At 37.5% G+C, this 26,657-nt stretch overlaps 2 protein-coding genes across 9 annotated transcripts in view; one reads left to right on the top strand and one right to left on the bottom strand.

The window, feature by feature from the left end:
• Positions 1–22,524, bottom strand: part of LOC131432748 (parkin coregulated gene protein-like) — a 51,813-nt gene extending 29,289 nt beyond the window's left edge. For all 4 annotated transcript variants that reach the window (XR_009229953.1, XR_009229952.1, XM_058599259.1 and 1 more), the window contains exons 1-2: positions 22,128–22,524; positions 21,958–22,039 (exon numbers count right to left, since the gene is read on the bottom strand). Coding sequence is in view for 2 of the 4 variants with exons in the window: in XM_058599259.1 (XP_058455242.1) it covers positions 21,958–22,039; positions 22,128–22,399 (354 nt within the window). In the remaining 2 variants the exon portion in view is untranslated. The remainder of the gene's footprint in view (positions 1–21,957; positions 22,040–22,127) is intronic.
• The window catches only part of LOC131432715 (uncharacterized), a 368,592-nt gene that overhangs the window by 281,172 nt on the left and 60,763 nt on the right, over positions 1–26,657 (top strand). For all 5 annotated transcript variants that reach the window (XM_058599192.1, XM_058599199.1, XM_058599184.1 and 2 more), the window contains exon 8: positions 22,641–22,765. In XM_058599192.1, coding sequence (XP_058455175.1) covers positions 22,641–22,765 — 125 coding nt within the window. The remainder of the gene's footprint in view (positions 1–22,640; positions 22,766–26,657) is intronic.

The following is a 26,657-nucleotide window of genomic DNA, read 5'->3' as shown; positions in this document are numbered from 1 at the left end:
TTATTAGAACCTATCGAGACAGATAATTGGAGCAATTATTAAGGGTTCGTAATAACCGTAGTTAGTTCTAGATGAGAGTATTCTAAGAAATGGTTGGAAACGAAGAGTACGGCGATGACTATCTAAATGTAACAATTGTAGAAATCAGTGACAAAAATGACCTTACAGACGTCACGTCGAACAGAGAGCAAATCTAGGTCAATCAGCTTGCAACGATCTTCGTAGCTCGGAAGGTCCACGAAAGACGACGAAGTTCAAAACGGACGAATTTGCGTTGGATTGATTCAAGGCGTTGAATGTCTCGAAGGTAAAAACGATGCATACTTTAGAGTTGAGCGTATCAAGCTACAGTTAATAATTTTGTCTTTGTCGATTTGACTATTTTGAGAAAACGATTGAGCTTTGAGAAACGATTCGATACCGGAACCAGAATTCGAAAATCGGTGTAGTCGAAGTCAGATAAATTCACTTGAGGAGCTGTATAGTATACATTTGTTTCAAAATGTTTGAAAATCAGTGTAGACATCTTTGAAAAATCGTAGTGCGAATTAAATCCGAATCGAAAACTGAATACCACTAAAACTGAACTATCCAAATCTGCAAACCCGATAAACCTGATTAATTTATGTGAAAAATCATTTTTATATTAATCACCTCGAGTACCCTAAACCGGAAAACCTGACTGAAAAGCAAGATGTGTGATGGGATCATAAAACTTTTCCTTTGAATTTCAGATGATTCTTAGATTTCCATATCATCCTTTGTTTCCGGAACCAGAAGTCGTATCCAAACATAATTCAGGAACCCTGTTTGGGAGCATACGACTTTTCATATGAATCTGAGTTTTTAGAAAACAGTTGAGTCATCTCCGAAATTTGAGTGAAATTATTTGTCACACATGCATTTGCTGATCTCGACGAACTGATTCAAATGGTATATGGGTGTTATGTTCTTCCAGCATTTATTGCTGTGAGTAGTTTAAATCAATATAATTATGGAATTACTTTCAACTCGAAAATGCTACCATCATCTGGTTTACATATGGCATATTCGAACGATTATGTTGCCAAAAACGAACCGTGCTAAAATCGGTCCGAGGTAAAATGTCATGAAAAAGGATGCTAAGCACAGTCTTTTTCGTACCTAAAAAACAATTGAATGTAACAGTATAAAAAATCATGTTTCACGTAGCTCCCAAGCATTGCTTTGTCATACAGCGCTCAAAACTCCTACTGCTGGAATAGGAGGAAAAGTCGCTTACACAAAAATGTCGATATCTCCGTTAAAACTGGACCGATTTTAACAATCTATGGCTTGTTGGATAGCTATTTTCGAGCGAAATTTAAGTCTAAAAACATATCCTGTATTCAAGGTCATTGGTGACAGTCATTGTCAAAAAACTGAAAATTTTTACATAAAACTTCGTATAACTCAGAAAGTAAGCATCCGATCTCAAAACCATTCAATAGCGTTCTGGGTGACGGTTCAGCCATCTCTGAGATCTCGACCTCTTTGTTGACAACACACATACAGACACACACACACATACACACACATACACAAACACACACACACACACAAACACACACACACGGACATTTGCTCAATTCATCGAGCTGAATCGATTGGTATATGACATTCGGCCCTCTAGCCCTCGGAAAAATTTTCTAAAGTTTGAGCGAATTCTATACCTAATTTTTATATATATAAAAAAGGTAAAAAAATTTACACTAAATCTTTACGTTTCATGAACTTCTAAGATTTTTGGAACTAAACAAAAATTTGATTTCGGAAATTTCAAAATTTTTCGTGCCCCAGAAATTCGATTAAAAAATTTTTTTACCGAAATGACACTGAATTCCGTCGTTTCATGCAATTCTAAGGCTTTCGGAACTAAAAAGTTTGATTTCAGAAATCTCAAATTTTGTTTAGTCTCAGAAAGTCGATTTAAAAAAAAAATTTTTTTTTTCGAAACGACACTAAATCTCGACGTTTGATGCAATTCTAAGACATTCGATTAGAAGAAGACACTAAATCTTTACGTTTCATAAAATTCTTAAACTTTTGGAATCAGAAAAAATTTCGATTTCGGAAATCTCAAAACTTTTCTTAGTTTCAGGAAGTCTTTTTTTTTCAAAAAAATATTTTCCGAATTGACACTAAATCTCGACGTTTGATGCAATTCTAATGGCGTTTTCGTTTTTAACTTGCACTACACCGGTGCAGTGCTACACTGAGGCATGAATAAACGAACAAAAATGACGAAAACATAAACTGTAACCATTGACTACAATAAACAATTCCATAGCACAGAGCTGCACCAAACTTTCGATGAGTGCTACACCAGTCGTATCGGTGCAGAAAAAGTGTAGCACTGGTGTAGTGCAATTTGTAAAAACGAACGGTTTCAGTGCAGCTTTCGCTACACCGGTGTAGTGCAATTTAAAAACGAAAACGACATAAGGCTTTCGGCAATAATAAAAATTTTCGATTTCGGAAATCTCGAATTTATTTTTAGTCTCAGAAAGTCGATTTTTCAAAAATCAAAGAAAATTTTTTTTTCGGAACGACATTAAATCTCGACGTTTCATGAGAATTTTTAAAATTCTCGATGTTTCATGCGTTTCGTGTTCCGATTTGGCTCAAATTATGCATAGGGCTTTTTTTGAGGTGCTAACGTTTTCGGGTGGTTCGTGAAATTTAGAGATGACCTTGTTTTGGCACCCTAATGCACATAATGTTACAAAGAGTTCCTTCCTAATGTAGATTCATCGCCAGGGTGGTTCAATGGCAGAGCAGTTCAATAGGTCATAGTCCATGAAAGTCTTTCCACAGAATCGAAAGCTACGTACACGAATTGCGTTTTTCTTTTTGCTTTTGCACTGTGAAAAGTGACTTGTGAACCGACACCCGGACGGATAAGTGTCTTATATCATTCGACTCAGTGCGTCTAAATCGCAGAATGTGAGTGTGTGCAACGAAAATATACACCAACTTAAATTCAAATAGTAGAAAATTCCAGAATTTTATTTGGATTTGACTTCCGGTTTCGGAATTACAAATTTTTCATAGAATAATACAAACTAATTTTCTAAAGCATTGTCGGTTGAATTTTTTTTTATATTCGCCACCGTTTTCCTTCTAAAACACACTGGTCTCAGACCTACAATCGATTTTCCAAAGACGGCTTAACCGATTTTCACAAACTTAGATTCAAATAAAATGTATTACAATCCCGGGGAGGACGCCACCGCTCACGTAAATTTACGTGCAAGAACCGGTAATATTGTGTGATTGGAAAATTTCTTGATATTCACGGAAATAAAAAAAAAACACTGAATGCGACCGCCGCGACTTGAACCGAGAATCATTGGATCACAAAGTTCATCCGTTACCCGACTGAACCACAGAAGCACACATCAGCTTGACTGCTAAATGGTACGCAAAAACTTGCTAGCCGAATGCAAATTTCAATTGAAACCAGTGCAATTAATGCTATTCCAACATTAGGTCATTACAAATGAAATTTTCCGTCGTTTGAGAAATTAAATCTGTATGAATTTATGCATCGTATGAAGAGTTAGGTCACCTGTAAAATTCAATTTTTTGTCGCAAATACGATTTACTTTACAATGGGTCGCCTGTTAAAAATTTACTCTGTTCAAGAATGAGTAGAAATCATACGTGAAAATCTATTGTTGTATCTAATAGAAAAATGTCCAGTAAGTAATTTCTTGTACCCGACCCGAACCCGAGAATAATTTATCTTATAAACCCGAGCTCGATCCGTACCTGCTAAACAATAAAAATCTTCACCTGAATCCGAAAAAACCCTCAGTTGTCGGGTTCCAATACCCGAAACTCGACTAAACTTTTGTACCCGTAAATTACAAACCCGAACCCGACCAAATTTGTTTTTCTGTAACCGAACCCGACCCGTACCCGTCGGGTTCAGGTTCGGTTCGGGTTTCGGGTGAAAATACTCGAAACCCGACCATCTCTAGCACCTATCCAAATAAAAAAATTTTTTTCTACAAGCTATTGAAAATAAGATCAGGACTTTCTCATTAAATTTTCAACAGTGTGAGATAACCGTAAATAACTCAAAAATCAAAGGTATCTAAAACTTTAGGAAATCATGAGAAATCCACCGAACGACGTTTGCATTCTATGAACCGATAACAGCATGCATCAGAACATTTGGGACTGTTGAACATCTCTTCGATTTCGGCGAACCTACACATAAATTTGCTCAGAAAGTGTTACGTTCCACTATTTTATAACTTGACTACATTATATTCATTAAGCCCTTTTATTATCGGATGAATAAGAGAAAAATAAATAAATAAATGAGGAAAACTCATCACGCTTGCTTTTCTTTTTCGCACCCGGACGAAGGTTTTGAGGTAGTCAGGTACATATTAGTCTTGATGTTCTACTGAACGAGTATAAAAAGTAAACTTTGATCGAAAATCGTACATTTCTTCTGGTGCTTTAGACGAAACTGGATGTCGAGGTGAGGTTCTCCCACCAACATCAGTAAGAATAAATCAGATATAAAGCGTGAAACGCTCAGGTCGTCCTGTCATTTGGACTTCGGACGTCGGGAGGAACAGTCGCCAGCAATGAGAGCAGACCATTTGCGTGATGCTAAACCTCAAGCGCTCTCATCTGGCTATGGAGCTGAATTTTGGATTGATTTCTGTAGTTGAATTCTAAAACTGAATTCCGAATCTAATCTCGGTCTATCTGAATTCTGTGTCTAATTTCAGGTTTAGAACTTTGTTCCGGAATTTATTTGCAGAATTCAGAGCCTGCATTAAATTCAGTTTCGGATTTCAAATTGAGAATTCAGTTCTATAACTAAGTTACAACCTAATTGTGAACCTGTGTGGTTCTTGAACTCAGGCCCAGTTTCTGAGTTTTGTAAATCGGTTTTTTTTAGAGCTGTTAATATATTCCCAAAGAGCTATAAGAAATTTGGCTGATATGTGAATCTATCATGCCAGTTGGTTTACCAGAGCTGTCAGTGTCCAGAGCTCAGTTGCAGTTCCAGGCTCAAATAAAATCGATTGCGTCATCCTGCTGCTGATCGTTTGCATTGGAGCAAAATACAACGAAAAGTGGATAACGGTGGGTAACATTATACCAAATTAGCCCTTCTGATGGCTTCAAATGTTATCTAAAGAACTATAAACACTGCTCTTTGCATATCGAAAATAAAAGTCATCAGTTTAGTGGAAAACTAGAATAATTTGATTAGCTTTGTGCAAAATTCGCACCAAACGAATGCGAATAAAGCCCGCATTTGACTGCTTCGCGTTCGAGAAAAATGCTCCGAACAGTGTTCAATATCGTAGAGAATTCCACAATTTGACCCTTCTGAATGGCAGAAATTAATCCCGTACAGCATTAAGGTATAAAATTTATTTCTAATTACAATGTACTTTATTGTTGTTGAAATGAAGAATCATATTCTTTTGTTAGAATGACTATTTTTCATCAATCAACTCAAATCAGAAGACGAATCGTAACAAGAAGAAAATTGATTAGAATTAGAAAAACTCTTAAATGATAAAATCAGTAGTTTTACAAAAGTCTGTAACTTTTTAAATTAGATTTTTGGATTTCAAAACAACTCCAAAAAACAGGAGATTCCGTTCAAATCCTGGGGTGGAATCATGTAAGGTGATAAGTGACTATCACCTCCTGGTGATAACGAGGTGATCACCAGAATGTTTGGAATCACCGAAGGTGATCACTTTTACTATCACCATCACCGGTGATTGAGCCAACTTCACTCCATTTATCACCTGTCAAGAAACGTCAATTTTTCAGGAGTAAAATATGAATGTGGCGTATACCGTTGATATTAGGAGGAGTAACATATGAAAGTGGTGTATACCCATATAATATTTTAAAATCTAAAGTTATATTCCTTTAGTTTTCAATTTTTTCATTAATTCGAGTCATGTTTATCAATGATGATTTGTATGGATCGAAGAGTAACGTTGAAAAAAATTACCTGCGCACAAAGAAATAAAAAAAAATCACTTGTTGGTTTAATTTAGCGCCGATTTTTATTTTTCAATGGAAATCAATGTCACAGTCAATTCTTTGGGATAAATTTGCTAGCTTTGAAATGACACGAATTGTTAGATCTTCTTGATGTTTCACAACGGATGGCATTCCTCTCGAATGAGAAAGATCCGTTAAATTATTTCTTGTATAGTTTTCATTCACTTTACGATTATGGCATTTCACAGAGCTTTCAAATGCTACCTCCATTTTGGAAATTTTACCCACCGGTACTACGAATATCCACTATGATTAGCAGCAACTAATTGTCCAAAAATATTGCCTTATTTAGTTCAACTCACAAGAAGAAAATTAAGAACGCAGTTTAATCTTTTTTACTCATTCAGTTGAACGAGACTGATATGTCGCTTACTAAGTCACGGCCATCTAATTCTACTGAAAATGTTAGCATAGATTTTTTTATGTTACGTTATGTGCAACAGGAGATGTCTACATTCATAAACTTATCACTTTTCCAGAAAGCAATTTATCTTTGACTTTACGAATACCCCAATAATATCCCTTCAAATAATAATTATAACATAAATGAATTGATTAAATTGATAAATACTACCGTTCATTCTATGAATTCTTTAAACTATATAAACTAAGTTACTTTTCATTTTGGCATTTAATTCTGACACAATATCAGTACGAATTTTATTAAAAAATTATCCTCTCCGACCAATATTGGTAGGTTATTTACAAGGTGAGATGAAAAAACTGCAACAAAGTAAAACGCCATAATTTTTTCATTTTTTTTTTAAATTTTATTGAATGAAAGCAAAAAATGTCGGAAATAACATCAAATTTGAGAATCGGTTTAGATTTGTTCGAATTGGCCACCTTTGGCACGAACTATGGCCTTCAAACGGCCAATGAAACCATCACACGCTGCCCGAAAGTGGCTCTGCGGTATTTTGTCCCATTCTCGGCGAAGCGCTTGCTTGAGATGATCGACACTTTGGTATTTTTTAGTGCCAACCTTGCTTTCCAAAATACCCCAGGCACAATAGTCCAACGGATTGGCATCCGGAGATTTTGGTGGCCATTGTGCGGTGGAAATGAAGCGAGGAACCTCATTTCTTAACCATTCTTGGGTGGCGCGTGCTGAGTGCGATGGTGCTGAGTCCTGTTGGAATGTCCAAGGTCTGCGGCCGAAATGTTTGCGTGCCCAGGGCTTCAGAACTCCCTCCAAAATATTTTCGCGATAGATTTGCGCATTTATTTTGACCCCACGGTCGATGAATACGAGCGGCGAGCGACCATCGGCTGTTATGGCGGCCCACACCATCACCATGGCCGGCTTTTGAGTTCTGGTGGCCAACCGAAGTTGCAAATTTTCAGCTGACCTCTCTGGCAAGTAAACACGATCATTTTGTTTGTTTACAAACTGCTGGATAACGAATGGTTTCTCATCGGAGAAAACCAAATTCGGCAGTTCACCACTTTCGGCCAAGCGAAGCAACTCTTTAGCTTTTTCGAGTCTAACTTTTTTTTGCGCATCAGTAAGATCTTGCACTTTTTGGAACTTCAATGGCTTTAGTCCAAGCTCATTTTTCAATATTTGCCGAATGGCATATTGCGATATGTTCAGCTCACGAGCCATTTTTCGGCCACTGCGACGCGGATTTCGTTCAATTCGCTTCTTCACTTTTCGAACCATTTCTGCCGATGTTGCTGTTTTTTTTCGTCCACTTCCTTGACGTCGGGCTACGCTACCAGTATCACGGTAACGAGCGATGGTACGAGACACAAAAGATTTATTCACTTTTAAATGCTGGAGGGCTCTAACGATAGCCACTTGTGGTTTTCCAGCCAAATGCAAAGCAATCACACTATCACACTTGAATTCCATCACAAATAACTTTTTTTCTGAAAAATTCCCACCAAAATGCTTTTGTGCGCTTGTAAATAATATAATGAGCTGTCACTAGAATAAATCTGACAGCTGTGGGACGAGCGGTTTAGAAATGACAGCAGTCTGAAGTTGGTTGCAGTTTTTTCATCTCACCTTGTATATCAGTGGCTTGAAATTCACCTAACGGACAATAATTTATAAAGCCACTTCTCAAAAAATCAAATCACTACTGAAAGTGATAACTAAATTGCTATCACCTCCATTTTGACATGAAGGTGATTAAATCGCGGTGACTATCACCTTACGTAATGCCAGCGTTTGATAGTGATGTTAGCCTCTCAGCAGTGGTGACAGAACTTGGTGATTATCACCTTACATGATTCCAAATTTTCAAAAGTGATAATCACTTGGTGATAATCACCTTACATGATTCCACCCCTGATTCGCTACGGACTAACTTCAGCACTGGACTGGCGCTCTCATTGTGTGCTCAATGATCGGACTGGATTTTCATGTTCAAATCACCGAAGTCCTATAGCAAAATCAGACAACGGTACGGAAGATAGATTCGGTCGGTCGGTTCGATCGGATTGGCATGTTCCCATTCACTGAACACAGTAGTAAGTCAACCGGAAGCAATGATTTTAATTACACCACGTACTGAATTTTTTTTTTGTTTCGATTATAGAGGTTTTAACCTTAAGGTCATTCGCCTCTTCGGGGCAGAAAAATTTTCTGACCCTATGTGCGGGGTTGGGAATCGAACCCAGGTGGGCTGCGTGAAAGGGCATCGACTTACCCATCACGCTATACCCGTCCCCTGATTTGCAATTTGCGTTGCGTATCCGGGAGGCGTCGGAGAGCAACGAAGGAAAGTTTATTCACTGGTGATGTTCGTCGTTTCCAAGTACCAAAATTTCCAATCAAGACTCGGTGCACTCGGTGAACCTGAGCTCACTTGATTAACCGTTAATTAATTTTTACGCTACGTTTCTAATCAGTTAACGGACGCAATTTTTTTTTTGCAGAATAGTCCAGACGACAGCATCAGAAATTATTATCTTCGTCATTGTCGGTGCCACGCTATTATCGCGTTCCACCAATCAACGAAAAGTAAAGAAAAGTACGTTTTACCGGAAAAATCCTCCGGGAATTCCCATCCCCAGCAGTGGGCCTTTTCATTTTAAGTTTCTTCTTTTCCAGCTCACCAACCCTCGAAACTTTGCTGCGATTGTTTTTCATAATTAATTTATCAGAAAGAGAGAAAAACTTCGGCATCGGAAGAAAAATTAGAATTAGTAAGTTTGGATGAAAATGGGAATTGAATTTGGCTGTTCCGAAGGGGAAGTTTTCGTTGTTCTTTTTTTGCATATTTTTCGTTTTGAAAAAGCTGGACAAAGCTCTGACAAAGATTTCCATTCATCAGAATACCTGAAATTTTGCCAACGCAAATTTAGTGTTTCATTTCGCGTGCTTCAAACAGAATCGAAACAAAAGAAAACGCTTTGTGAATGTGGAAAGCGTTTTTTTTTTGCCCTAATGAAAGCAAAACAGTAGTATTTGAAAATTTCAGTTTTCAAGCTATCACACAAGAAGTGATATTCTAAAAGTTAGCTCGATTTGTTGATTTTTCAATATATAAATGCTATTCTGTATTCTACTGAACGAACGAATGCTAGGAGGGTTGAGTGCCATTCAACACTCGACTCAGTTCGTCAGCTGTGTCTCATCGGCTTCTCGCAGATGAATAAATTAAGCTTCCATCATACAGTGATTCAAAAATTAATTATCTGGCATTCATTTTGTTGTTGTTTTGAATGACTTCAAATCAACATCTACTTGGGCGTTTTCATTTTCGTTTTGCTCTGCACTATCTATAGTCAATTGCTGACAGATTGGAAAAAATATAATTTTCGAAAAAAAATTTCATGATCCGCAAGATTTTCAATGTGAGATCTGTATTCAAACCAATTAGCTCTATGCAAGTTGAATGTAGAACTAATTGGAATAATTCTAGCTTCGTTGGTAAGTCTGAATGTTACAGAAAGATGATTTGATTAGGAAGAGATTTGATTAGGAAGTATTTTTCCATTACGGTTATTTTGCCTATAATTCCACTGGACATACTTTGGCTTTAAATCCCCTATTACGAAAAATTTAGGTCGCTGTCTTGTCAGTTCTTGCAAATCGCCTTTAAAGAAATTTAATTGTTCACCGCACAGCCTTGGTATTAAAATAGACCTTCTGTTTCAATAGACTTCGCAGCCGATTCTTAGTGTACAGAACCATTGCATGGCTGGTGCTACGATCCTACTGACACTACGCATCCTTCCAGGTCGGGGCTCGAACATACGATAACTGGTTTGTAAGACCAGTGCCCTATGCATTGAACCGCCAACCCAGGCCAAATAATATAATTGTTCACCGATGCATTGAAATATGCTCCTGCGATAAAATAAGGTCCATGAATGGTTTCAATTTTGATACCCGCGTTTCCGTATTGAAAGAAGGTAAAATTCGATGCTTGATTTGCCGTTGGACAAAAATGGTAACTCATTCAGTAAACCTGTGAAATCCATGAACCACATAATGTTGGTTGCTTTTCAATTTTGCAATATGAATTTTGTGAACTTTGAGAAAATTATAAAATTCATCTTTACTCGTTTTTAAATATCGAGCATTCCAATTTGAAATGTTTAAATAATTATTTAACGTAATTGTTAATTTCACTGTCATGATAATATTATTGGTAAATTGCCACCCAACTTGAAATGCTTCAGAAAGTGATGAAGTCGAATTTATTCGGATGATCATTTAAAAAGCTGATTCCATTTTCCGTTATATCGCCTAAATCGACTTTGTTTAAAAAAGTGAATGCCATTGAAGGATTACTGGTAGATAGTTGTCTACCTGTCAAGCTAGCGTAACTGTCGATAGAAGAAGAAAATGACCAGGCAGATCTTTATATTCGAAGAAATAAGTGCAATAGAAGACCTAGGTGTGGAATTTGTATTGTTTTGTTGATTTTCAGGTATATTATGTAAATTTAAGGTCGTTGATTTGACTCGTTGTTGTCTAAGCGAACAAGCGTTTAAATTTTTTCCTTCACAAGACATTAAAACAATTAGAACATAAAAATTTATCACTAATTCCATTCATTGGACAGGCATCCTTCGAATGTGAATTATCAGAATGCAAATACCAAAATTTGAATACAAACAACGATAATTTAGCAAAAATAACAAAAATAAAAATAGTGTAAATCAAATGTAGCGTAAATCAAAAATATATGTTACACGAAAATGTGGCAAAAATAGTTGAAAATAGCGAAATGAAGTTCACCATAATAATGAAAATGTTAAAATAGTAACTATCTCAAGGATAGCAAGACTAGTAAAATTTCGATAAAATCGTATGAAACAAAGGGTGTAGCCGAGCTTGCATAAAAAGGTTGTCCTCAAACAGAAATTAAATTGATATAGGCTGTTTGTGTTGGAGATGATTTTCCCAAAATTTTTACCCTGCCATACTTGTGCAGATAGGGTGGTTCTTCTAATTTTTATTTTACTAAAATTTTTCAAAAGCCTCTTTAACAAAAACATTGAAATGGTATATTTTGGGCATTATGGGAAACCTTTTTTCGAAGTTTGCTTCATGAACTAGAGAGAATATGCCTATTTTCTATTCTAAACATTATTGTTTATTGTTCTATTGCTATTGCATTTTCTATTACTTTCGTTGGTTCTGCTATAATTTTCGAGATGTTTGGACGTTTGTTCATAATTACTTATGGCTGATTTTGCAGATTTCTTGTTTTCTTTCTATTTTATACTTTGAAAGGGTGTAACCGAGTATGCATATTAAAACTGCCCCCAAAACAGAAATTAAACTGATAAGAGCTGTTTAAAAGGGTTTGTGTTGCAGGTAATTTTACCAAAATTTCAACCCTTTAACTGCCATATTCGTAGAGTTAGGGTGGTTCTTTTGATTTTCATTTTATTTAAATTTTTCATTTTCCTCTTTAGCAAAATGATAGAAAAAATCAGGAATATTTTGGAAACCTTTCCATTTTTTTCAAAATTTTTCAAAATGTATGTATAAATGTAACAAAACATGTTAAAAATTTCCGAATTTTTTTATTCGCACCACTCTAGATTTTAAAACCGCTTATGAGTGCATTACGTTGTATTATTTTCAGATTTCCAAAAAATGTGGGCGGCTAAAATATCAGGCTTTCAAAAAAATCAATCGAAAAACCATGCGTCTCCATCAAATTAGCATCAGATGGAGACGTATGGTATTTAGTTCTGAAATCATACAACACTCACCTTCAGAACTTAATACGATGCGTTTTCGTCTACAACATGAGTTCAGGTCTTGGTTATTGAATATGTTGAAAAGTGATACCAAAATTGTAAAAGTGAAGAAAATTTTGAACATTTTTTTATATGAAATATATTCTGAAAAATTCTGAAAATATCGGAAAGGTTTCCCATAATGCCCAAAATATTCCTGATTTTTTTCAATGTTTTTTCTAAGGAAGCTTTTGAAAAATTTAAGTAAAATAAGAATCAGAAGAACCACCCTATCTCCACAAGTATGACAGTTAAAGGGTTAAAATTTTGGGAAAATCATCTCCAACACATACCTTTTAAAACAGCTTATATCAATTTAATTTCTGTTTGGGGACAGCCTTTTTATGCATACTCGGCTACACCCTTTGTTTCGTACGATTTTATCGAAATTTTACTACTCTTGCTTTCCTTGAGATAGTTACTATTTTAACTATTTTTTCATTATTATGGTGAACTTACTCATTTCGCTATTTTCAACTATTTTGCCATATTTTCGTACCATATTTATTTGATTTACACTACTTTTATTTTTGTTATTTTTGCTAAATTATCGTTGTTTGTTTTCAAATTTTGGTATTTGCATTCTGGTAATTCACATTCGAAGGACGCCTGTCCAATGAATGGAACTAATAATAAATTGTCATGTTCTAATTGTTTTAATGTTCTGTCAAGGAAAGAATTAGAAAGCTCGTTCGCTTATGCCGTTTTTCATTGAAAAACACTGGTGGCGTGGATTGCTCTGATTTTGCACTTTCGAGCAGAAATGCAATATTTTGACGGTGTTTCATTGCCATTTCTGCTCGAAAGTGCAAAATCAGAGCAATCCACGCCACCAGTGTTTCTCAATGAAAAACGCCATTGGACAACAACGAGTCAAATCAACGACCTTAAATTTACAGAATATACCTGAAAATCAACAAAACAATACAAATTCCACGCCTAAGTCTTCTATTGCACTTATTTCTTCGAATATAAAGATCTGCCTGGTCGTTTTCTTCTTCTATTGACAGTAACGCTAGCTTGACAGGTAGACAACTACCTATCAGTAATCCTTCAATGGCATTCACTTCTTTAAACGAAGTCGATTTAGGAGATATACCGGAAAATGAAATCAGCTTTTTTGAATGATCGTCCGAGTAAATTCGACTTCATCACTTTCTGAAGCATTTCAAGTTGGGTGGCAATTTATTACTAATGTTATCATGAAATTGAAATTTAACCGTTACGTTAAATAATTATTTAAACATTTTAAATTGGAATGCTCAATCTTTATAATCGAGTGAAGATGAATTTTATATTTTTCTCAAAGTTCACAAAATTTCCTATTGCAAAATTGAAAAGCAACCAACATTATGTGGTTCATGGATTTGACAGGTTTACTGGAATGGGTGGTGGAGTTGCCATTTTTGTCCAACGGCAAATTAAACATCGAATTTTACCTTCTTTCAATACGAAACCGCGGGTATCGAAATTGAAACCATTCATGGACCTTATTTTATCACAGGAGCATATTCCAATGCATCGGTGAACAAATAAATTTCTTTCTAAACTTTTCGTAACAGGGGATTTAAAGCCAAAGCATGTCCAATGGAATTGTAATAATTTAGGCATTATTGGAAATCTTTCAATTTTTTTTCAGAATTTTTCTATTCTAAACATTCGCACCAATCTAGATTTTAAAATCGTTTATGAGTACATAACTCTGTATTGTTTTCAGATTTAAAAAAAATGTGGACGGGTATGATAGCGGACTCTTAAAGAAAAAAAAAATCATCGAAAAACCATGCGTCTCCATCAAATGGAGACGCACGGTATTCAGTTCTGAAATAATACAGCACTCGCATTCAGAACTGGTGTACGATTTTAGAACTAAGTACCATGCGTCTCCATTGCATAATAATTTGATGGAGACGCATGGTTTTTCGTATGATTTTTCTTTGAAGTCTTATACTCGTCAACATTTTTAAAAAATCTGAAAAAATACAGCTTAATGTATTCATGTCATTGCAAAAACTGGACAAATTTTATAAAATTTAAAAAATACATCACAAACTAAGCAACATTGGTGACAATAGCTATTTTATGTAAACAATAAAGAATAGCTTGCTGTCGGAGTTCCAACGAAGCACAGGATGACCGTTCCGACGGTACGTAATTCGTACGTAATTAACCTGCGGTTTTTAACGTTCCCCGCGTTCCGTCGGTTTCCCGCCCTCTTCTCTGTAACAAGATCGTCGTTCAATCGGCATCCGAAAAATCATCCTCGGCATTGTTTCATTCAAGCTCTTGATTCAACCCCCGAGAAGGAAACGCGAATAATTGCTCAGATTTTTCACCCCACCTAAAGAACCCGGTTGCACGCTAGTGGTGAAAATGGAAGCACGAAAAAGGGAAACGAGACAACCGTTTAATCCTTCTATTCTAGTCTTTTGTTTTGGCGGTTGCCGCGCGTTGCTTTGTCTTGTCTTGACCGATGCGAAACATTTCCCCGAGCCTTCTCTTTCGCTAACAAGGAGAACAATGGCGCAGCCTGTGCGGTTAATCCGCAAAACGGAACCAGGGCTGGCAAAGAGGTTGGGGGGTGTCAATCTGTTAGTCGGTCTGGTTAAGTTTGTGATTCCATGCTCCCCTCCGAAACAATGGATGATTTGCTGCGGCCAAGTGAGCAGCACATGAAAAGTGGCGAATTGGAACACGCGATACTGACCACAAATCCCTGCGGCACGGTTTTCTCTGTACCCTCGGGGTTCCAATAATGATGATTATGATTGACTGGTTGCTGGTCGTCTGTCTGATATGACGTCTTTCGTGGGTTCCCAAAGTTCCAATTCGGGTTGAGCTCAGCAAAACTTCTCCGGAACAGCGAAGTTCTTTCCGAAAGCACAAACGTCATCTAAAAATACGTCGTGTAAACAGTTAAATTATGTTTAATTCTACTTGTCTCTCCTACCCACCGCTGATTAAAAGTATTTAAGCTGAAACAACTTTCTCTACTTAGAGCAGTCCAGTCTGTCTACGTTGCTGTTCAGAAAACAAGAGTAGAACGAATAAGCGAAAAACTTTTAATTGCGACACATTTCCACAATGATTTAGTCTAGCTTCCGTCGTTCCGAGTGACAAACAGTGCTAAAACATCCAAACTGTGTCCTTGTCCTAATTGGCGTCGCTTATTTTTGTTCCGTCCACCAAACGCTAAGATAAACTTTGCCGAGCTTGTCCGTCAATTCCGTCCGTCCGGCTCCAGTCTCCTTTCGGGGTGGTTCGTTCTATTTTGTGTTCGGTCGAGTCACTAGTGATTGTAAATTTCCTCGAACCCAACAGCGGAAATGATTTAAAGCAACACTTCGTTGAATTAATGGTTCAGTTTCACTCGGTAATGTAACACCACCGCAATGTGGAAGAAAGACTCTTCCATCTTATAAGAAATGACTTCGAAGAGAAAGTTCCCTGCTGATTCTCGTTCATCACCGACGACGACGCTGACGAGGCAAGGTAGCACCAGATAACGATATTTAAATACAACCCACCCACCCGATTTACATACAAATTCTTGCTAATGAAAAGGTACCAAACCATCGGACAGCTAGCGTTTATCTACGTCAGCTTAGTCAACGTCGGAGGGGAGGAGCGGATGTCACAAATCAAAACTCAGCGGTTCCGGGTAGCCCACGGTAGGTGCCTTCAGGCAATCTTTTTTTCTCTGACGAACAAAAAAAACGCCTTATCAATTGGGTAAAAGTGAGCCTGCATTGCTCAGATGCTCCAGCTAAGGGTATTGGCTACTAACGTTGGGATCCTTGAAAGATCTGAATCTGAATTCCTAATTCGAAGGAGCATCCCAAAACGAATGAAAAAGCTAAGTTTACCAAAAAATATTTGGTTTGGCGGGCAATATGCAGCTGTGGTCCGAGCAAGCCTAAGCTACATCACTACCGGAACGGTAAACAAGGAAATATACCGTGAAGAATGCCTAAAGAATCAATTGGTACCATTCCTACGCTGTCGTGATGCTCCTTCGCTATTTTGGTGAGATTTGGCATCTTGTCACTATCTTCGAACTTAATCAATAGCCTAATAGTAGCTTACAAACGGGCGCGCTTCAGCCAATTCTGAGAAAATTTCGTGATCAGAAAACAATGCGTTTTGTCAGTTACGTCACTTATTCCATTATATCTCTGGAACCGAAAACGACAGCCATTTGATCTTCGATCTTGACCAATTGCCAACAGTAGCTTTTAAACGAACCTATACTTGTTTAAATCTGTTTAGACCGTTATATCTCCGAAAGTGACATTTATTTGATCTTCGAACTTGATCAATGGCCCAATAGCAGCTTTCAAACGAGCCTGAGCTTGTTAAAATCAGCTTCTATATTGAGTTTAAACGTGATCGTACTGACACTGAAGATGGCTGATTAAATGAGGTAATAATTTCCGTCGGAAACCGTGAAATAAGTCCACCAAATCGTTTTTGAAATCCGTAAATCAAAATGGTTTAAGATAGCTGACATTTTGAACATATCATTCAGCTGACATTTATTTTAGGATCTAATTTCAAATAATTTAAGATATGATTTCAAATAATAGTGGGTGCCGCGTTTGTTCACGAGTGACCAAAAAAAAAAAAGACAACGACAACCTTGTGAAATTACTTGAATTGAGCTTCCAATTGCTGCCGCACTCATGATTTTCTCCGGATATGGCTCGCAGTGACCAAATCTTACCGCAGTCGCAAATAGCTTGCCAGATCATACCTTTCTTACTAATTTTTTCGACTTGTTTTATATATTCATCGACTGGGAGTAGATGTCATAGTTCTTATTTGTGGCTTCTAATTTATTTGGCAGACGATGTATTTGTCAAATTTCCCGACGTTTCGGTCGTTTTTGACGGCCTTTTTCAAGGGAAATTTTTCGACTTGAATCGATGTCTCAGACTGTTTCAATACTGATTTTTCTCGTACCTTAGCATATTGTTGATTTTTAATCGAATTTCAAGTAGATTTCGTCGTCCAATGTTTATACAGTTCTAATTCCCAGTAAACATCGCTTCGAACAACTTTCGAGCTCATAGCCTAATCGATGTTTCGAGTTTCGGACTTTGTTTTGATTGCTTCGGTTTCTTATAGGATGGAAAATTCTAACATTCTTCAACTCCTCGTCATTCGTTCTGAAAGATTATTTACAATTCACTTTTCTCCATAATGATAAAAGCAGCAGTTTCTTCAAGTGACACTTGAATATCTTAAATCTTTCGTCGGAAATGACACTGGGAGAAAATTTTGTATTGGCTTTGTATTAAATGATAACTTAGGTCAACAATGCGGACATTCACCAGTGACACACGATGAGATGGCGCACTGCCTCCACAGCCTCCACAGCTGTCGGCTGTACGGCACAGATAAGGAAGTGTACAGCCAGCCAAACATTCACACCCGGAGGCATGGAATGATCATAAATCATCCATTATTATCCCCTCGGAAGTTTTTCCTGTACCCGTGCGATCAAGCCGCAGGAAATTTTTAAGGTTTCTAAAAAGTAAGCGATTTCTAAGACGGGCTAATCTTGTGCAAATTTGGCGCAAATTTTCAAACAATAATAATAATTATACGGCCAATGTCGACAAGACACTCAAGACTAGAACTCAGCCATGGTTTTGTAATGCCTTTTTTCATTGAAACACACTGGTGGCGTGGATTGCTTTGATTTTGCACTGTCGAGCAGAAGTGCAATTTTGTATGGTGTTTTATTGTCATTTCTGCTCGAAAGTGCAAAATCAGAGCAATTCACGCCACCAGTGTTTTTCAATAAAAAAACGCCATAACCCAGTGAAATTTGTAGACCCGCATAAGTCCGATCATCGGTCCGATTATCGGACCGATTGAGCACGATATAGGGCCGATCGTAGCGCTTCAATCGGCCCGTCATCGGACAATTCTGCACCATTTACATCAACCGCGTCGACATAAAAAAAGCTTTATGTTTACATTATGCATCGCTAGAGAAACAGAGCGAAGGAATATCAAACAAGGCATTTTCGAGCCGACATCTTCCCGATAGGGTGTGAAAGAGTGTTAAACATTCTTTTGTTTCGATCATAGAGGCTTTAACCTTTAGGTCATTCGCCTCTTAGGGCCAGAAAAACTCTGACCCTATGTTCGAGGTTGGAAATCCAACCCCGATATATCTCATCACCTGAGTAATCAGACATCCGCTCTCTGCTTTGGTATATCTTCACTCTTTTGTTCTACCGATACACTATGCAAGCTCGAAACGCAATCAAAAGCTTTCTTGCACGATGCGTCCGATGTTCGGATTTACTGGGAAGCTTCTGCCAGTTTGCTTTCCGAAGCAAAACATGAAAATCTCACTAGCAAGCATTGAACTAAAACAACATAATTTACATTCCTCTACCCACCAAACTCGGTAAAGATAAACAATTTTTTGATATTTAAGCGTATTGTAGTAAACGATTAACTGATCGAACATAATGTTCGAGAACTGCCCTTCAACAATGCACGAAAACTCCTAGAAAAATTTTGCTCGGAGAACTACTCAAAAAATTGCTCGAAAAAACTATTCGCAATACTGTTCCGGAAACCAGTTCGAAGAACTGTTCCATAAAACTACTCGAAGAAACTGCAACAAGTTTAAAAAACTGATCTAAAATTTACTCGACTTTTCTTTTCGAAGGAGCAGTTTTACGAGCAGCGTTTTGAGTAGTGGTGGAGTATTTTTTTAACAGTTTTTTGAGAATTTAGTGTCTCGAGTAGTTTTTAGAGAAGATTTTTAAGTAGTTTCTAAGCAATTTTTCGTGTAGTTTTTCAAGCAGCTGTTTAAGCGCTTTGAAGAGGCACAACTGCTTGAAAATGTGCCTCTTCAAAGCGCTTAAACAACTGCTTGAAAAACTACACGAAAAATAGCTTAGAAACTACTTAAAAATCTTCTCTAAAAACTACTCGAGACACTAAATTCTCAAAAAACTGTTAAAAAAATACTCCACCACTACTCAAAACGCTGCTCGTAAAACTGCTCCAAAAAAACTACTCGAAAAAAAACCGATAAACTGTTCCAAAATTCAGATCGTAAGAAAGGTTAAAAAACTACTTTAGAAGATAGTTTGAAAGACTACTCAAAAAATAGTTCAAAAAATTGATCGAAGCAGTTTTATGAGCTATTTTTTCCTAAGAGTTTTCTTAGGAAAAAACAGCTCATAGAACTGCTCGATAAAACCACTCGGAAAAAACTGCTTGGAAAAAATACTCGGTATCTGTTCCGAAAAACAGCTCGAAGAACTGTATTAAAAAACTACCCGAAAAAACTTCCAAAATCTCAAAAAGCTACTCGAAAATGAATAAACTTGACAATTTTTTCGATACTTTTCAAAAATAACTAAAAACTGCTTGAAAATGTACCATGCAAATTTTTTTTTCGAAGAAAACTGCTCGAAACTTTGCCTCAACAAACTGCTTGAGAAATTACACGAACAATTGTTTAAAAACTGCTTAAAAACTGGTCGAAAGAATTATTCATAGGACTGTTCGTCAACAATTATCGAATAACTGCTAAAAAACATAAAAACTACTCAAAACATTGCTCGAAAAATTACTCCAAAAAACTACTCAAAGAAATTGCCAAAAAGCATAAAAAACTACATTTCAAAATTGTTCAATGATTGTTAAAAAATAGCTAAAAACATGATGCAAAAATTACTCGAAATTTACTTTAAGAACCGGTTGAAAAATTGCTCATACAAACTTCTTGAGAAACTACACGAAAGGTTACTCGAAAATATTTCTCGAAAAATCTGCTCGAAGAAACTGCGAAAAATCTCAAAAATAGCTCGACAAAACAACTCGAAAAATGTGTTGGAAGACTACTAAAAAAATTGCTAAAAACTGCTCGAAGTTTTTTTTTCAGTAAATTACTCGAGCAAACTGCTTGAAAAATTGTTTAAAATTTTCGAAAAACTGCTAGAGAGACGATGTCCAGCCAGCGACTGGCACCATTAAGAAGGTGACGAGCGATTATAAATACACTCTCCTACTCAATGCTTGATCGGAGAAATAGGTATAAAGCGAGATAGATGTAAGGTGTCGGTCGGGTGACGGCCAGGATGTAGACCATGTTCGATGTACGTTGCTACTATGTCTGTTTCGAGTTTTGGAGTGGCTAAAACAAGATCAGAGTGGCGAAATGGTAGCGCGTATGCACGGAATGCATAAGAACGCAGGTTCGAGTCCTGTCTCTGAGCGTATCTTTTTCCAAAAATTCATCTTTTCTGTTAGTTTTTCTTTCACTTGGCTTCTCCAATATATATTTCCGCTTAGTCATTGCCAAAAATGCTAGAGAGAATCTACTTGAAAACTTACTCAAACAAACTGCTTGAGAAACTACATGAGAAGTTGCTTGAGAAAATTACTCGAAAAAACTTTTCGTGAAACTGCTTAAAAAATTGCTTGAAAAATATACTAGAAAAAAGGCATAAAAAAGTGTTCGAAGGCTGCTAAAGAAATAGCAAAAAACTGCTCGCAATTTTTTTTTCGAAAAATTACCCGAAAACTGTTTGAAAAGTTGTTTAAAAAACTACTGCTTGGGACTATATTTGTATATCTGCTCGAGAAAACTAGAACTAATTTTCGAAAAACTAAAAACTGCTTGCAAAAATTACTCGAAAAAACTACTCGAATAGTCTACTCGAAAAACCTGCAAAAAAGCAAAAAAAATTCTCGAAAAGTGTGCACAAAACAGTTTGATAGAACTATTCGAGAAACTGTTTAATGCTCCAAAGGATTTCTCGATAAAAACTGCTATAAAATCCTATGCTATAATGATTTTCGGAAAAAACAGCCAAAACAGCTCGAAAAATCTACTGGCAAAAAAAAATGTTGAAAAACGCTAAAAAACTGCATTGAAAAGCGGATTTGCTATGAAAATCCTTGCTTCTGGTTTTTCACAAACTTAGAACCAAATGAAAGATCTTATAGTCGATCCCAGAGGCATTTTACACGGATCCGACTTCTGGTTCCAGAAGTACAGGGTGTCGTGTTTTTAAAATTTCAAAACGCCATATTTAGAGCGACGATGCAAAAACAAAAACGAAATCGTCTTCTAAATTTGGCTTAAGATACCTGACTATACATTGAAAAATTGAAATCAATGCTGTCGGAGTTTATCACCGAAAAGCACTCTAAATAATTCGGGTGCTTACTTCGTCGGAAAACGTGAATCGTTAACACACCCAAACTGCACCGGATCCGGATTAGCTGCTGAAAAACAACCCGAATAACAGAGCTTTATTCGCTCACCTACAATAGCCAGCCTCCAACAACAACGAAAAAAAGGCACCGAAGCTGAGCACTGAGAAATTTGATTTATTACTGGTCTCGCACCTTTTGGCCGCCAACGGATCGGCCGACCGACCAACCGACCAAATGACCTATTCCTGGTACCACTACGCTTCCCCTGGGGATCCAGGCATCTGTTGACCCGTTGTTTGATTAGTCAGTCAGTCGGTCGTTTGTTCGGAGCACTGTGCTCGGGTCGATCTGTCCCACCGGTGGGAACAAGTCCGCCCTGACCGCCGTGTATGGTTCGCACCGAAATCAAATTAATTATGTTTGGAATCAGAAACGACCGAAAGAAGTGGTGGAAGTTTTCCGTACCTGTTTTTCCGTAGCTGCCGCAATCATTTCCCGGACACCGTTCCGGGCGAATTCTCGGTACGGATAAGTGCTCTCACACAAGCTGCACATGAAAAAAAAGAGAGAGAAACAAAACACAACAATCTGATATCAGACGGTCCAAAAATGTTTTACGAAAGTACTCTTCCTACCCATCGAAAAACAATGGCAGATAGCGCTGGTACATCAGCTTGTTTGGCGGGACGTGCCAATTGATGAACTGCCGGAATGCCCCCGGTCCGTAGTAGCGGGATATCGGGATGTCTCCTCGGAGGAAAAACTTCCGAAACAACGACCGGAACGGGGCTTGGCGGCGGTAGATCGGGATTCGGGTTGGATCGTCCAGGATGGTGCACTGCTGACCGGTCTGGTAGGAGAACGGGGGCACGACGCGGATCACCGGACAGCCGCAGTAGGTGTTCATGTTTTGGATTTTTTTTTTAAATTTGTTGTTGATGTACAGAAAAACGGGGTTCACTTGAAAATTTTGACGTCGAAACTGAATTTGATCTGCGGATTCACGTTATCATGGCTTGCTGCGTTTTCGCCTAATGAAGTTATGTTGTTGTTTTGTCTATATTTTCGCATGTAAAAAAACAAGTTGTTCATTCAAGTTTGACCTGTTTTAGTTTTAAAACTATTTCTATTCTCTTATCTAATTTCAGAGGAAGATTACGATGCCTTCTGCCTGGCCTACATGTTCACCTACCGGGATTTCGAGATGGGCACCCTCGGATTGGCGTGGACCGGCGATTTGAAGAATGCCGGTGGAGTGTGCGAAAAGAATGGGGTAAGTTTGGTCCGAAATCGATGTGGTTATGCCAAAACAAAGGCCTTGATAATTCGAATAAAATAACCGCTTCTGTCACACGTCTCTGAAAACAATAAAAACCCAGACCAGCTAACGGGTGTTCTCGAATGAACAACAAACTCGGCAATCCCTAGGCCAAGTCTCAGCATGCGTGTCAGTACAGGACCGCATCAGGCGCACCTTCTCTGGGGTCTGGGTTATACGGTCGATGCATAAAACTCCCTCCGTCAGAGTCGTCGTAGTCTAATTCGTAGTCCAAACAAAAGGAAACACCCGGAGGATGAAAATTTTATTATTATTTGCTTTAAAGAAGCATCTCTCCATTATTTAGTGCTTCCCAGGTTTTTATGGTTCAGAACATTGTAGACCAGACTTAGATACCGTGAGGGGGCAGGTAGAAGGTACCCAGACGGATGTTACGTCAGCTTTAATGGTCCTCTGTCGTCCTGCCCGGTACATGCATACTAAGAATGCTTATTTCTGTCTGTGGCTATGATTTCGACGTGTTGTGCTGTCTCAGGACTTATGTTCAAACATTCGATTTTATTGATTTTGTCCGTCCACAGGGACCACAAAGCCAACCCGCTTCCTTATTCCAACATAAACCAAACGAGTTTACGAGCCGAAATTGCTTTATGCTTAAACTAGCAGCACTGCCCGTTGAAGCGTCGATTGAATGTCAGTTGTGCTTATGTTGGCCCAATCAACAATTGTTGATGAAACTCGCATAAGTCTCATCGAAGATTGATCAATATTATCTTGGTAGTGTCCGATTACAAAAGCGTATAATCACTAATTAGCTGTTACGTCACCCGCAAAACTTCTCGAACGATGCTGTTGATAAAATCAACAGTTATAATGAAAATGTGTATTTTTAGCCTGTCTGCAGCAGAGTAGTTTTCAGATTGCTAATATAAAGCTAACAGAGTTTGCTGTGTCTAAAAAATGGCTACTAGATTGTCTGAGAAGTAATCTCTTAGAGCAAATTCAGCAGCAAGAAGTTCTATATGGAAGATCTATAATAGAACAGAAACTGGAACAAACGTATCCCCAGCAAGCCGTTCTAGTTTTGTTTATTTGACCAGTTCTACTGTCAAATTTATTTTTTGTACATTTGAAACACGAGTAAAACACTGCTGGGGTTGCCAGTTTATCTTGTTATAAAATCCAGATTTAAATTTTGTAACTGACATAAATTATGGATCTAGAACTAGAACACTCCTGAACATGCCCTTAGACCAGTAAAACTAGTTGAAATCGCAAAAAAAAACTATAGTGATTTATAAGCTTTTCATGTTTAGACAGACATGTTCTATTTCAATGCGATACAGCCATTTTTTGGACAGGTTTTTTAATCTTTTTTGCGTTTTTTAAACGAATTTTTAAATTTTGACGGTTGATATTTGTTTATACAGGAAAAAAACCGTCTTTTCTATGCGGTTTTTTATGTGAGTTTTCAAAGTTATGTAATTTTTACACCCGGACTGGGCAGTCGATTTTTGTCTGAGTCAAAAGCGCGATAAAGAAGTCTTTTTTTTTAGCGAATTTTCCAAGGTATGTGATTTTTTACATTTATTCGTCAGCCGATTTCTGTTTACGCTCAAATCTTTTTTATGCCAATTTTCGAAGTAATGCATTTTTTATGCGAATTTCGACAGCAATTTTTTGTTTGCTCTCAAACAAATTTCTTTTTTAAGCGAATTTTCAAATTTTACGTGAATTTTTACAGCCGATTTTGGTTTACACTAAAGTTTTTCTATTCGAGTTTTCAAATTTATGCGATTTTTCCGTGACTTTTCAAAGTTATATGATTTTTGAGCGAATTTTTCTGAAGCCGATTTTTCATTACACTCGAGTCTTTTTTATGCGGTTTGACAGTCGGTTTTTGTTCACATAAAAAAGTATTTTAAAGCGCTTTTTTGTGGGAATTTTCAAATTTGTGCGATTTTTTACAGTCGATTTTGGTTTACATTCAAGTCTTTTTATTCGAGTTTTCAAATTTATGCCTTTTTTCCGCGAATTTTCAAAGCTATATGATTTTTAAGCAAGTTTTGACAGCCGATTGTTTGTTTTCATAAAACAGATGTCTTTCGATGTGCTATTATTGCCCTTGTCTTTTTTATGCAAATTTTCAGCCGATTGTTGTTCACACTCAAGTTTTATTTATGGAAATTTTCAAATTTATACGAATTTTGTCGCGAAATAAAATAAACATTTTACACTTTTTTGTGAATTTTAAAATTTTTACAAATTTTGACAGCCAATTTTTGTTCACACAACAAAAATTAAATCTTTTTTAAGCTGTTTTTATAGGAATTTTCAAGGTTATGTGATTTTTGACAGCCGATTTTTGTTTACACTCAAATAAAATAACGTCTGTTTATGAGGTTTTCATGCGAATTATGTAATTATTTTTTCTTGCGAATTGCGTATGCTTTTCTGCCTTTCACAGGTAGCAAGCCATAGTCTGCTATTGAATTTTATCCTGATCGAACTTCCGGTTCGGGAGTAACGGAGTCAGATGAGCATAAAAAGCTATTGTTTTGGCATGGTTATTTTCAAGGTACCGAAAACCCCTAGATGACAACTATCAGATGACGACCAGAAATCGAATTCTTCACTTTGTTATTCAGTGTTTTTTTTTGCAAACAGCATTAATTTTACGTCTGCGAAGCGGTTTATGTTGAACCGCGAGGTGGCATTAGTATTTCAACATAGACTACTAATGCACTGATGAGTCGAAGACGAAACGTAAAACGTTTTTTGAGGACTTGTGGATTCAAATCTCAAATGCCGAATGTATTTGATTTCCACTGAATCCGTTGCAATTATTATCTAAATTCATGGATCCTACAGCCAAACCAGAAAAACTTCAGCTCGGCTTGACAGTAGCGCTCAAACTGACCAAAATGATCGATTAGTCTTCCTCATTACTCAATTTCTTATTTCCATTCAACTCAGCAGCACTTCCTAAATCAATCTAACCGCCACCATTTTTTTTTTGTTTTTTGTTGATTCGGTCGGTCTAACGGTCGGATTTTTCGTCCACTTTCCCACTGCTCACATCGGAATCCGAATAGATATTATCGGGTAATCTTATTTTTTCCTGCCTTGATTGTTATTCCAGCAAATGATAACGGCTCACTGTTGCCGTTCCTTCCTTTTTTTATTGTCGATTCCTGCGGCAATCAATGGCAGTCGCATCCGGAGAAAACACAGAGCCCCGTCACAGCACGGTCCATTTAATTGACAGAGGAAATCGTATTTCCTTCCTCAGAAGGCAAAAGCAGCAGGCAGCACGTTTCAAAACTCGCTTTTCTTCTGCACCGGTTTTAATCCGTCAGCTACGTGTCGAGAGAATTTTGCGCTACCGGGCTGTGCAATAAAAATCCAAACTCGTGTCGAAGCGCACTCAACAAAAACACAATAAAACCTATAATGTCGCGCCAAAATATATGCAATTTGCCATAATTCCGCTTCGGATACGTATTGTGCTGGTGGCGGTGGTGACTCTGACCACTCAATCTAAGCTGCAGCAGCTTCGGCAAAGTCGCATCAGATGACCCGGGGATTTTTTTTTGCAGCCAACCACCGACAACCAAAGGGAGAAAACGAAACGAAAACAGAATTTTGATCACGTCGTATAATTTTTGGCATCTATTTCATCCCGCTTATCCCCCGGCTGGCAGTCAGGATTTACGGGGGGCGGTATGGTGCGGACGCTATCAACATGGGTTGCAATGGACACTTCATAATTTCTGTTCTCGAATCCCGACCCTGTTGACCCTTTGGGCTGTCGGCCCTGACTTTCTGACCTCGGTCACGTTTTCTCCCCCATTCGCTTCTCCGGTTGGATCCTGGTTCTGAAAAG

This window comes from Malaya genurostris, chromosome 1 (genome assembly GCF_030247185.1).
Source record: "Malaya genurostris strain Urasoe2022 chromosome 1, Malgen_1.1, whole genome shotgun sequence".
NCBI classification, from domain to species: domain Eukaryota; kingdom Metazoa; phylum Arthropoda; class Insecta; order Diptera; family Culicidae; genus Malaya; species Malaya genurostris.
This window is presented reverse-complemented; position numbering and strand designations above follow the sequence as displayed.